The sequence below is a fragment of the Hevea brasiliensis genome, chromosome 9, assembly GCF_030052815.1.
Source record: "Hevea brasiliensis isolate MT/VB/25A 57/8 chromosome 9, ASM3005281v1, whole genome shotgun sequence".
In the NCBI taxonomy this organism is placed as follows: Eukaryota; Viridiplantae; Streptophyta; class Magnoliopsida; order Malpighiales; family Euphorbiaceae; genus Hevea; species Hevea brasiliensis.
The window spans coordinates 7,019,989-7,033,957 of record NC_079501.1 but is presented as its reverse complement, the minus strand read 5'-3'; the positions used below and the strand labels follow the sequence as shown (position 1 = coordinate 7,033,957).

The window sequence follows — 13,969 nt, the reverse complement described above, 5'->3', positions numbered from 1 at the left end:
TTATTAACAAAGTTAAACTTTAAGATTCAAATTTTTACTCAAAAATATACTAATACCTAAATTATTCTTTTTGTTTATTTTTATCTATCGTGAGTTTTATTTTTCTAAAATTATTTATCATATTTAAAAAAAATTGAGGAGCATTAACTATTTTTTTAATTTTACTTTTTATCTCTATTAATTACTACAATAAATATTATATGATTTTTTATATGAATTGAAAAAATATTTTAATTAATTACTAATATATTTTTACAAAAATAAGAATCTCCAATCATTTTTTTAACTATGGTGCAAAATTCAAATACAATAGGTAAATATAAATGAAGGTAGTACCTTTTAATTTATATATATATATATATAAATTGAGATGACCGGCTGTGTTAAAGGATGCAAGATTGTGTATTTTCTATTCGTTTTCGTAAGGCTTTTAATTTTTAAAATTTTTCTTATCTAAATTAAGTTTATAAAAATATAAAATATATGATATAAACCTACCTATTAAAAGCCTAACCTAGTTTTGTTTCAGCTGCAACGCCTCTTTTGGTGATTTTGACAGGATTAGCTGTATACCAAATTTTCTAGGTCATCAAAGGAGTAAAACCAAGCCGAAACGAAAAGCAATCCATGCACCAGCGTCATTTCCTCATTCCAGACTCGATTGTTTAGCTTTTAATCATTCGAGTCTGTGATCTCAAGTGGAAAAGTTAATTGCAAGTGTTATTATTATTATTGTTATCCCCAAACATGCATACATGCACCCATTTAATTTTGCCTTGTCATATTGCGGTGGACACGCTACTGCCACCCAACACCACCACTTGCCCCTTTTGAACTTCATGGCCAACACACGGACTAAACATTCACCGTAAACGTCCCTCGCTCTTTGGAAGCCAATAACTGGTGGGAACATAGTGTCCCGAGATGTCGCAATTAAAGAACATCATGTGCCTACTGCACACACGAGCTTCTAAATCTTCCTTGCTACACAATTCTCGTTTTTCCAATCACCTTTCTGTCAAAGAAAAACAGGCCCCAGTGACCATATTTCATGAAATTTCACCAACGAATTCTGCGAAAAACTAAAGCTCCCACCATCTTTCACCATTTACCAAGGTATAACACTATCAGCCTGAAAAGATGTACTGAACTTGCCAGACATACAAGGATATATCATGCAGCATTCACTTACAAAAGGCCTAGTTAACCAACTAAAATTTTCCTGTGGAACCTGCCATGCAAACCCAATGAGTGTGAACAGGCTTTTTAGAGTAACAGTGAATCAATATTGCCACTCGAATCCATTAAAATAAGCTTTATCAATTTGAAAACAGAATCCACATCAAGCCTACAAATGTGCAAGCCATAAAAATCCCAAAGTCTCGCAAAAAAAAAAGTTTTCCAGAATTTGATGGCCTTCAGCAATCAACAATTTATCATGCAAGGTTAAGCATCATATGCTCATTCAAGCTTCCTGACTCGTGGATTTCTCATTTTCACATCTCACCTGGTAAACAAATTTAAAATAAGTCAAAACTAGTAATACAATGAATGGAACCAGCAATCAGAAAACCAATGGCATATCATCTACAAATTCTAGGCTCCAAAACTAACAACGTAAACAAACACATAAGCATATATGGAGAAATCATTATGCACAAGAGTGATACCGGGATAAGCTTTTGCTCCTGCTCCTGCTCCTGCTCCTGCTTCTGCTGCCACTTTGGCTCCGGCTCACACTCTGTTTTCTTGGACTCTTACTCGTGCGTTTCTGACGCTGCAGAGTATAACATCAACAAAAAAATCACACAATGACATCAGGCATAACTTGTCACCAGTGTCTAAAACAACAGACACCATTGACAGGCAGAGAAGAATGAGTCTCTTCACAGCAGGACATGCTTGAAAGTATTAGAATAAGTATTGTAAGTTATACATTATCAAGAAATATGAAAAAAAATATTTTCCCAATTCTTAATTGGGTTCAAAGGCTTAAACTACATTAGATCATCAAGAATCAAGTCCCAAATTCAGTTTCACTTTCCAGGCCTTGGAACCTTTTTTTTTCCCTCCTTTTAAACAAACTCCATTGTCAAGCCAGCTTTGCCATAACAAGAATTTGCCAGGTTCCACAACATGACATTTGAAAATTTTTAATAAACCTACATGAGAAATGACTTACAGATGGAAGTGGAGATCTTGATCTTGAATGCGATCTGCAAAAGTTCCAAGAAACAACCCAAATTTAAAATCCACACGTTCCTTTTAAGAACTCTCATCGAAGAGCCTTCATGCCACTTCCACGTCAGAGTTACCAAATTCAAAAGGCATAAAAGGAAGAGCCATAAATCTTTTAGCAATTCAAGAAAAAAAAAATCAGGCCAATTCATAAAATTCCCACCAAAACAAAATACCAAACAAAATGGAGAAAAAAAAATCTCAACTAAAGAATTATAATAGGTTTCCAAGACACAGTTGCACAGAAAAGAAGCATGCTTCCCTACTGTACCACAAAATCCATAGTGAGTCCAGCTAGCAGGTCCTATTAGCTTGGCAACTGTTGGAGTAGAAAATGATAATGAAATAGTTTCTACCACTCATTGCTGGTGACTTCCAGATCCACTTGCAGTTAGTTCACTGCAATCCAGCTTTACTAATGCAATCCATATTCCATAATCTCCATTGTCCCATGCTAGCACCCACGGACATTTACCATGCTAAATACATTAGATAAGAAACACCATGAAGGTTTCCAGAGCTGTCCATCAGAAAAACAGCATACCTCAACAACCCAAAAAAGATGCAGGAACTGAACATATCCCATCAAGATCCTATTATCCAATCCCCAGTTTGCTGCATGTATCAAACAAGGCAATTTTCATACAACAAAAAGAAAGAATGAAGATCTTTTGACAGTCCAAAATTACTTTTTCAATTACCCCATCATTTGAATGAAACAAACAATGAAAGTAAAGGGCATAATTAAACAAGATAATCTCAGGAAGAAATTTGAACCCAAAAACAATTGCAAGTCATAATTATTAAAAACAAAAGCAAAATCCAAGTTTGACACATTTCAACAATTTAAATACATAATATAGCCTTTATAATAAGGTAAATTAACTTGATGGCATTACTCCTAGCGACCACTATCCCAGTTGTACTACGGTTGAATAAAATTTCAAATCAATAATCAATTGACAACAGAAAGAGGATCAGAAAATAAACTCAAACCAAGCCACATCAAAACAGAAAAGTGATGCCTTGCAATCCAACCAATCAGTATACTAACTCAAAGCAATTTATACCACTACTTCATAGAACAGCAGTTGTCTGCTTCCCTCAACCTCCGGGATCGTCAAATGTTATGCATGTGTATTTGGGCAATATGGAAGAACAGAAACGATGTTCTTTGGAAAAATGCTCAATCATCTACCCTCCAGACAGCAGATTTTATCCGACTTCCTGCAATAATGGCTTAGACTTTAGGGCTCAGCTTATTTGGTCAAAACCCCTTCCAGACAATTCCCTGTTGGTGAATTCCTGAAAGTGGTAGCCTCCAGCCTCAGGATATCTCAAATGTAACACGGATGCAGCCATTAAATAGTCTCCAAACAGAATTGGTGCAGGTTGGGTGCTGCGTACTGATAAAGGTTCCTTGGTTAAAGCTTGCCAGACTATTCAGTTAAGGCCCCAAGATCCGAAGACTGCAGAAGCCCTCTCCTTTAGTGAGGCTCTTAGTTGGGTCAAACACAATGGATTCCAAAAAGTTATCTTCGAATCAAACTCGCAAATCCTCATGAAGGCTATTTGTAATAGACATAAGGATTTATCTTATTTTGGATCTGTTGTTTAGGATTGTATTTTCCTTTTAGAAGAGCTAGTTTCATGCTCTGCAGTCTTTGCTCGTTGATCAGCAAAGTTTGTCACCCATCGCTTGGCACTGATACACTGTTCTCATTCTGATCCTCAGGCATGGGATCCTGTCCCACCTGATTTCCTTTATGATGTTCTCTTATTAGATCTTTCTAAATGAAGTTTTCCGTTATTTTCCCCAAAAAAAAAGGGTACTGTCCCGTATTTATAAATAGTGTAATTCAATCTTCCTTAGTATGCATAAAAGATGTACTTTTTAATGTAAGTGCTGGTACAAGATATTCATAATTGACTCTCTCTAGGCCTCTCATCACCAATAACCGGTAAAACACATTAATTTTTACCTTGTTAGCTTTGTTTCATTTCATCCCAATTAAATGGGTATCAGATATCTATTAGAAGAAACTCTTCAACTCTCATTTCCAGGAATAGAAACCTCAAATAATTCTTATCTCTGTGTTTGCAGAATGCTCAACCATTCCACAATACAGAAATATGCAATATATAAACACAATAGAAATTGGCAAGTATAAAAGAATACCTTGACAAAGAACGGGGCTTTGGCGACCCAGAGCGAGACCGAGAAACAGATCTAGATCTGGATCTTGATCTTGACCTAACAGGTGAGCGGCGTGAAGATTTGGTTTTAGGAGATTTACTGAAAAAAATGATACAGTTAATAAACAATCACAACTCCAACCAATTACTAAAGAAAGCCTAGAATAATATAAACCTCCGGCTCCTGCTCCGGCTAGAACTTCGGCCACAGCTGCGGCTGTCACTACAGCCTCTTGAATGAGATCGGCCACGACCAGGGCTCCTAGAGATGTCACGCTTGGAATCATATTCTCTCACCTAAAAGCCAAATGATTATCAAAAAATGCAAAAAATATACACACACAGAGTCACGTGCCAGTGTGATAATGTTTATTTGTGTGAGATAAAGACAGAGAGGTGGGAAGAGAGATTCCAATCATACACGGACATATGCCCGAGAAAACGCATTTCGAAACTCAGAGTCATCAAGTTTCTTGATCTGAAGAGAAAATATATAAAATTATCAGGCCATGACAAGTGAACAAAAGATCAGTTAATTAGACAATGCAAAAGAGAAAAGAAACTTACTGCTGACTTCATGTCTTCGTAGTTTGTGTAATCCACAATCCCTGTGGTACCTAAAGCCAACAATAATATGACAACAAATGAAATGTTAATCCACATATTATCCACTGTAATTAATAAATTAAAAGAAATCAATATAATTGCATCAAAAAGTTATAAAGCACAGGACCATCAGCCATGAGGACCCAATAACAAGTGGCATTATTTCAAAGGCCTTAATTCTCAACTTGTCATGTCCATGAGATCAAAAAGTGAAAACAATATGAGTTAAAAATATATGTAATAATAGTAACATTAGGCATAGGCTCATCTCTCTAAGAACTGTCCAAGCAAACAAGGATAAGAATATCACACACGCACACACCCAAAAAAGAATCCTGGCTCTAGATAAAAAGTCCGAAAGACATAAGGCTAAGTATCTTACCACTACCATCACGGAACACTTGAGAGAAACAGACATCACCTGCACGTCGCATGTGATCCTGAAGAGGAATAAGTTTAGACATTGATTAACTTCAAACAAAACTTTAAGAATGATGGGTCAATATGCATGCATCAGCTAGTACACAAACCTACACACAAAATAAAAGGTAAGGAAAAGATCACACAAGTAAAAAAAATGGCAACTGTTTGATAGGGAAGTAAAAACAAAAAGATCTCAAGCCACCTTAAGGTCTTGCCATGAAGCAGATGAGGGCAACCCAGTGATCAAAACTGCATGATAGATAATTTCAAGCAAGGACATATGATATATATACCAATTTATGCCTCCTTGTAAATTAAACGTTGAATGGCACAAAAAGCATCACATTTAGTACATACCACGATACTCAGAGCGCCTGGACACTCCTCTTCCACGACCACCACTGTAACTACTGTGGCGATCTGAGGAAGAATGTCCACGCCCACCATGTGCAAGCTCCACCTGTTTTATAAGAATGAAATATAAGATCCAAAAGAAGAGTCACAGCTAAAGCTAATCAGTCAATGTGAACTAGAACAACATCAAAAATTAAATAACCCGTAAGCGATGCCCATCTAAATCATAGCCATCACGACCGCGAATTGCATCTTCCGCATCTCGAGCCTCTTCAAACTGCAAAAACAATTAGTAGAAAGTCAAAGCACTTGTAATAACACTAAGGAGGAGGGGGGATGAGCATTTCACAACTCACCTCAACAAATGCATATCCAGGTGGCCTTGGTGGGATCTTGAGATCAATGTGTGCTATGGATCCATACTGAAAATAGAAATAGAAATTCAGAGATTCCAGAGATACAGCTATTAACATAGACAAGTTTCTTAGTGTTCTCACAGATATCTCCTAAAAATTATAGAGGTGATCCATCTTCCTGACCCTTAAACGCTGAATGAGATGATAACCACAACAATGCCAACAGTTCAATAAAAGCACCTTCCAAAAGCATGTACCAGATCATATGAATAATCCTCCTTGCCCAATTATAATGATCACGTTTTCTGCAATTATAAGTTACAACTGTATGGTTTTTGGTCTGCTTCTTAATGGAAACTTCTGCTGCTGTTCCAGTGTTTCTATATTTAATAATTTGGTATTTCATGTCATATGTAGATATGGAGATCTTTTAGAATAATAGACACACTGACTTGAACTTAATAGAGAAAAAACTTGTTAAGCTTCATTCAGTGATAAGCTTATCCAACCATAAAGGATAGACATGCCACAAAAGAAAATTTGTTGTCGTTCCTAGGAACCCCATTCTCTAATGGAGTAGAATCAGTTATAAATATCAAAATGTAGACTTTGCGTAGGGAATGGTATCAGTTAGGCAACATGCCATGTTATTTAAACAACCCTTTTAGCATCTCGTAAATATCTCAGTTAACTCACTTCATCAGATCTTTCGAACAAAACGAACAGTCTAATGAGGAAACTAGAAACCATGTAACATTTGAATCCAAACAACACCAGAACCTGCATTACCTTGTAGAATAAATCCTCCACTTCTCTCTCACGAATGTCGCCAGGCAGATTCCCAACATAGAGAGTCCTGCTCGCGCGGCTACTCATTTCCCCTGAAACCATCGATGCATTTCACAAAGAAGAAAAAATTTAACAATCAAACCAAAGCAACAAAGCGCTCATTATCTTCAAGATTTTGATAGAATAAAAATAACTAAATAAGAAAAAATTCACATCAAATATTTATTTATTTATCACCCAACTGAATCCTGAATAAATTTAGCTGATTCTTTGAGAAAGCCAACACACTTATGAGATGAAAACAAAGTAAACATGAAAACAAAAAAAAAATCCAAGCTCCACATTTCCTGCAATTTCCAGCAAGCCAAACACGGGTCGAGTGACTGATCGTTAGAGTTTGTCTGGACATTGAGGAGATGGATAAGAGAATACCTTTACGAAATAGCTGCTCGGTCAGAGCCCAGAGGTCGAAGGTTAGGGTTTTGAGATTGGGCGAGAGTACGGCTATTGGTTAGTGAATATAATATGGTAAAGTTGGGGAAAAAAAAAAAAAAGAGAGAACATAATATGGTATTTTACATGTACGATATTTATATTGCGCTCTCTTATAGTATGTTTGGATAAATTTTAAGGGAGAAAGAAAAATAAAAGAAGGAAAATATTTTTTATTTTTTATTTTTTTTATATTTGAATGAATAAAAAATAAAAGAGAGAAAGTAAAAGAGTTGGCACTAAAATTTAATTTTTTTTCTTTGATTTCTTAATTTCTCTCTAATTTAGAGAAAAAATAACTAAAAAAAAATAAAATTTATTTTCTTTTCCTCTTTTATTTTTCTTCTCTTATTCAAACAATGAAAAAGTCTTTTCAAAGTTATTTTCTTCTACTTATTTTCCTTCCTCCCCCTTTTCCACCTATCCAAACAAAGTGTTAACGTCTACGGAACTCCTAAGCTTGTTTGCTAATTGATCTACCCGATCATTGACTTTGTAGTGGGACGACCCGCAAGTCTACGGTCCATATTCAGCCTAATATAATATGAAACCCTTCTATCCGGTGGCTGTTTTTGACCTCATGCTTTTCAACTTGAAAAATTACTATTGTTTTATTAATAATAAAATAGTTATTGTCAACGATTTTTACAGTTCTTTAAAAATAATTATTAAATTATTATAACTAATGCATAAATTCACCTTTTTTTTACTGATACCATAGCATACTAAGGAAAGAAATTACATAAAATACATTATTAATATATTATTTAATTTATTTGACTCTCATATTAAATATTATAATTTATTAAAATTTAATAGATATATAACTTTACTATGATGTTTTTATTTAATATTTATTTTTATTTTTTTTATATAGTTGAGATGGAAAACATCTTAATTATACTTTCATGTGTTCATAAAAATCATATCTATTTTATGTAAAAAAAAAAGTAAAATACTTATATGTACATCCGTAAAATAAATAAATATATATATATATATATATATATATATATATATATATATATATATATATATATATGACCCCAGAATGCCCATAATATTCATTCTTCGGTCACTTATGAACAGGAAGCATCTTTGGAAGCTAGTGTTAATGCAACTTTCGACATATTCTTTTGATCAGGCATTTGATTCCCTTTTGAATATGCAGGACCCGACCTTAATTGTTAATTAAGGCGTGCGCTCCATTATGGAGATTATGGGTCACACGTAACAGCAGGATTTGACGGGATCAATTTGCTTCTCCATCTGAAATCGTTAGCATAGCTCTGCAAATGCTTCGAGAATGCGAATCAGTAAGGGAGGAAAATCATGTTTCTTCGAATCTCGCTTGCGACAATATCTGATGTTGCGCTGGAATAAACCTCACTGCCGACTTCCTCAAGTGCAACATTGATGCTGTAGTCCATCAAAAGGAGGAGTCCATCAGCATTGGCAGAGGCGCTAGGTCTGCGGGAAGCCTTGAGTTAGCTTCAAGACTCGTGCTATGGGAAGGCGCACGTTGAAACAGATGGTCAGGAACTGTTTACTGCTGTTACTTCAGCTAAGGAAGACTTTCTGAGTGTAGTTTGGTAATTTCCGATTGCAGGAACTCGCTTCCTCATGGGCCAGAGTTACCATTCATTGGATTCAAGTGGTGCAGCTCATTCTCCTTCTAGGGTTGCGCATTTTCATGCTAGTGGTGTGGGTTTAGTTGGACATTTTTCCTGAATTTTGTTTTAATAATATTGAATTTTCAAAAAAAAAAATATTATATACATATTTCCAATGTATATGCTATGAAAAAATAGTATAAAAAACATAAATAAAGCTTTTCAAAGTGTCCAAGAGAAAAATGTTGAGAAAGTATACTGAAGCACTAAGGCGGACATTTTCGCTTTCTTTTTATGAATATATGATTCCGTAACAGAGTAATATTTAAAAGACAAATGGTAATTGTAATATGATATAATACAATATTTATATACATATATGGTAATTTTGAATTAAATCCGTATCATTTAAAAAAAAGTCAGTAATTTCTAATATTTTCATTTGATATATGAAGGTTATGCTTCTTTTGTTCTTGAATTTTCATGAAATTTTATAAGGAATCGGATGAGATTTATATACTTACAAACCAAACTAGCTTCACGTCTAATCATATCCTCACCCATTCATTCCCAGGATCCGTATTCTCAAATCGGTGATATACCAACCTGTAGTAAGTAGTATGTAGATGACGCATTTGTATAACGTTTCAAACTAGGAAACCAGTTTCTTACAGAATAGCAGAGAATCCACAATTAGAATTTGACAGGGCATCAAGTTTTAGCAACAATAGAGAAACTTCAACTATTTTTTGGATCCACATGCATTTTTATTGCATTTGAAAAGTGTTTCAGATGGACATGGTACCCCTAGGAATTGGTTAATCGAGCAGCATTTAGAGCTATTTTATGCAAGCACAACTGCTTGGAATGGAAATTAATTCACACAAAAACAGAAGATTTCTGTAAAAAAAATATGAGCACAAACACAAGTCAGAATCTCTATGCCAAAACCTAGATTTTCCAAGCATCATAATATGACAACATGCATTTGCTTTGCAGTCGAAAACAGAAGCCTTGAGGGCAAGAACTAATGATGCAAAACTACTACCATTAATAACAAAATTATGAGAACTTCCAAATTGTGGGTCACTGGGCTAGGAATTCTCAGTCAGCAACCTTAATCATCCAATCTTGCCACTTTTTTTCATGAGAATAAAACATTGTTCAATCTCCGAGGAGCTATATACAAGTAATATAGGGTTCACTTTTCCAGGCTAAGAAGGAAAATATGAAATTAGGATATCTAGAATTCCATAAAAGAAAATTGCAGTTTTTATGTATGTCTGTGTGCGTTGTGAAACCCCATTTACTTGACAATTGACATAACAGATGCATTTACCTGGCAAATCAATTTTATGAAACACATAACTTCATGTTATTGCACAAATCAAAAAGACCCACATTTGCATTTCGATTCTCAAATAAACAAAAGCAGAATCACTTGAACACAGTCTGAATATCAGCATCAGATGAATGAAAAATACATCTTGACATGTTCTTTAGTACTAGAATTTCAAAAGATGATCAATTATTGGTCATGCATGATGGCTATCAATGCCATCTCCACCGTCCTTGGTCGTCCGAGCAGCTGCTCGTATTTTACGCTGCTCCTCCTTGTAAATACGGTTTCTTCTTTGAAACTGCAATAAATATTGGCATTGTCCATAAAGGGAAAAAATACACATGATGAAAAGCAAAGGCCAGGTGACATCCACGTAAGGATGGATCAATTTTATACAATACTGATAATTTACATGCCAGATTGACCAGGGTTCAAGGGTACATTCGTACATAAAATATGATAACAGTAAAATGCAATGACACTGAGAGTAAAACAGATAATGCATTTTTATGCTAAATACTGATAACCTCCATTACACAATTTAGAAGAACCAATTAGCATAGAATTGAAATGCACATATAAAATCACAGTATTCAGGAAATAGTTGTTAGATCCAAATGAATGAACAAAATTCTACAGCATCAAATATTCTGATCCAGTTTACCCAACAAACCATCTAATAAGTTTGATCTTGCAGGTGCTATATAGAGAGTGAAATAAGTAACGCTGCATGAAAAGTATTACTTAAAAAAATGAATAACAGCAAGTGGTGAAAAATCACATTGATGGATAAGCAGCATAGCAGATGATAGGCAAGAAAAGATCTGATTGTTATTAGAGACATTGAATCATTTGTAAATTACAACTTCAAAGCAAGTTTCTTTATTACTTAGCAGTATATCAAAGCAATTATCTATGAACTCCACAGATTTATAATCTCTTATTAATGCTGATACCCTGATTGAATCAAATTAAAATCCAAGTCTAATGGCCCTGCTGGACAATCCAACCAAGTTTATATTTCAAATCTTAACGCACACATACACACAAAACAACACTATGCATTTGGGATAAACATCAATAGTAAAAATAACTTGAATTTTGATGATGTGACTAGAGAAGGTAAACAGAAAACTGAAATAATCCCTAACAAGGTATGTTACAAGTTTCCAAAAATATAAAAGGAAAAGTAATAGAGCAGAGGTATAAGCCTTAACAAGACTGGATATCTACTACAGCCTATGGTTAATTTGCTTCCAAGGGATACCTAGGATTGACATCAATAATAGTCCAGCCCAAATTCCCACTTCAAGGATGATAAATCTAGGAATATACTTGCTGGGATTTGCTTGTCAACTAAAATTCATACTCTTGATAAATCAAGGAATCTGTTGATTGGGGTTTATTTGTAACATGTATAAAACTACTGTTGTAGTTGGAACAACTTTGAAGTAAAGCAACTAACAAAGTGGAATATTACTAACACAACCCAACCCTCCCTTCCATTACATAGGAATGTGCAAAAAGGCATCAACCAACAAAATATGCAAGGCACGGATGCTAGGGGAATTGGAAACATTAATCAACAAGATAAAATTACAGGAAAAGGTTGACCAGGATACATAAAGCTGTAACATAGTTATGGAAGTTCAAGACTCTCAAGTGAGAAAAGCATCATTAGGATTATTCTATCTCTGCTGCTCAAACTCTTTATTTTAAGCCAAAATGCACCAACATCAGACAAATTATAGATAAAAACTGGATATCACTTATAAGCCCTTGGTAGAATCTTCCAAAAATGAGCAATATTTATGGGGAAAAAAAGCATCTGTTATATTTTTGACATTTTTAGTAATACTTTATTTTTTTTTTATATGTTGACCCTATAAATAAAAAAATAAAAAATAAAAAAAAAATCTGCCACTGGGACTGCGTTGCGGGCCTGTAAAGATTAAAGTAACAAGAATGACTATTATTTTTCAATTTCCACCCCTATAAATGATATGTTAAGTAGTCAAATTACCAATAAGGTGTTTCACAAATTTGAGCTACCACCAAATAGCACATTAACGTGAAACACAGCTAGAATAATTTTGCCCCAACAAAATGATAGATTCGTAGAGAAGGTTTAGTAAACAACACAAGTACACACCCAAGTTTCTCAAGCATATGCTTCCACAATTTCACCAATGATTCCTATGCCACATTTCTCATTCCATTCACGACTTCATGAAGGATATGCATTCCCGCTCTAAAATCTCAATGGACCAAAAAAAAAAAAAACAAAAATGTGACTAGCAAAATTAACCATCTCGTGCTCATTTGGGAAAAGGGGGAACGAATGCTCAAACGAATTGAAGATTTTGACTCCACAGACATAGGGTTCATCAAATCATCAGAATTAAACAAGATCCAATAATAATCTAAATTAAGAAGAAAATCATCGCAATGTAGTCAACAGAATATGGAATAAAGAAGTACGTACAGAAAGAAGATCATAGCTGAGGCTAAAAATGAGCAAAACCGCACAATCAATGAAAATTTGACAAAACAAAACATAGTCTCAAATTAGTTCGATTTAAATGCTGAGTGAACCAATTGAACATTGAGTGAAAGTTAGGAGATACCTCTTTAGAGTGGTGGAGGCACTCAAGGTAGTCCTCGCGCAGGAGAGCGCAGTCCTTGGGCTCTCTGCAACGAGACATGCATTCACTGAAGTCAACCCAGAAATCGTAGCATCTGCCCTTGTTTCCGGTGATCCCCCAACCTGAAGCCATTTCTCGCTGTCAAACCTCGCCGACGATACCGATGCGTTTGGTTTAGTTTTGTTGGCTGGAGGCCTCCTGAGGTGAAAATACACGTTGGTAGCTGCCTGCTGCTAGGCCAAAATGCCCAACATCTACGTGGAGCTATCCATGGGCTTGCGGTTACGGGTAATATTTGTGGTTTCGGACTACCTCACCCGTCCAGATTTTGTCACCCGAAATCTCCATAGTGGACCTTCATGACTATATTTTTATAATGTAACGATAGATGAAAGATAATGTTATGTTAATCTTTTAAAAGTATCTATTTATTTTATATATATAAATAGATTATGTCACTACCCATTCTATCGGCCGGACCGGCACTAGGACCTGGGCCGGCATAAAGTCCCGAGACCCGTAGTAAGCCTTACTGTTCTCAAATCCATAACCAGGCTCACAATTCAGGCTCAATAAGCATATAAAATAATTTAAATCAAACTGTTGAAATTTCATTTCGGGCCAACTTAACCCAATAATTATCAGAAACTGAAATTAGGGGAGCCCAGCTCAACCATGTTACATCATTTACAAACTATTTAAAACTCATAAAAATTTTTCATTTATTAATAAAAAAACTTAAATTCACGCAATCCCTGACAGGATTAATACTACTATTAGTACATGCGAAATCCTAAATTACAAATTTGGAGAATAATAATACAATTAAGTAATATTTTCATAACCTGAGAGGAAAGGGACAGGTTATTCTGAAAAATGTCTCCTCCTGTGGCCTGGAAAAATATTGAACAGGAG

General features: G+C 35.0%; 2 protein-coding genes across 7 annotated transcripts; both read right to left on the bottom strand.

Annotated features, from left to right (window-relative positions):
* Window positions 1–1,263: 1,263 nt before the first annotated feature.
* Window positions 1,264–7,553, bottom strand: LOC110654725 (serine/arginine-rich-splicing factor SR34). Of its 6 annotated transcripts, none has more exons than XM_058152646.1 (14): window positions 7,395–7,552; window positions 6,963–7,054; window positions 6,174–6,239; window positions 6,020–6,094; window positions 5,821–5,923; window positions 5,666–5,712; window positions 5,423–5,480; window positions 5,002–5,051; window positions 4,856–4,912; window positions 4,610–4,731; window positions 4,418–4,534; window positions 2,183–2,216; window positions 1,671–1,777; window positions 1,264–1,507 (listed from the first exon to the last, which is right to left on the bottom strand). In XM_058152646.1, the coding sequence occupies exons 2-14, from the start codon at window positions 7,047–7,049 to the stop codon at window positions 1,504–1,506; spliced, it is 927 nt and encodes a 308-aa protein (XP_058008629.1). In that variant the 5' UTR covers window positions 7,050–7,054; window positions 7,395–7,552; the 3' UTR covers window positions 1,264–1,503. The 6 variants fall into 6 exon arrangements, 3 of the variants coding, with proteins under 3 accessions (XP_058008629.1, XP_058008630.1, XP_058008628.1); XM_058152647.1 differs by lacking the exon at window positions 7,395–7,552 and adding an exon at window positions 7,205–7,242; XR_009151131.1 differs by lacking the exon at window positions 1,264–1,507 and adding an exon at window positions 2,595–2,853 and having other exon boundaries at window positions 1,681–1,777; window positions 7,395–7,553.
* Window positions 7,554–10,418: 2,865 nt separating this feature from the next.
* On the bottom strand, window positions 10,419–13,294 carry LOC110654726 (NADH dehydrogenase [ubiquinone] iron-sulfur protein 5-B). Its single transcript, XM_021810816.2, has 2 exons — window positions 13,037–13,294; window positions 10,419–10,707 (listed from the first exon to the last, which is right to left on the bottom strand). Exons 1-2 carry the CDS (start codon window positions 13,184–13,186, stop codon window positions 10,603–10,605), a joined length of 255 nt encoding a protein of 84 aa, XP_021666508.1. The 5' UTR covers window positions 13,187–13,294; the 3' UTR covers window positions 10,419–10,602.
* Between the last annotated feature and the right edge of the window lie 675 nt (window positions 13,295–13,969).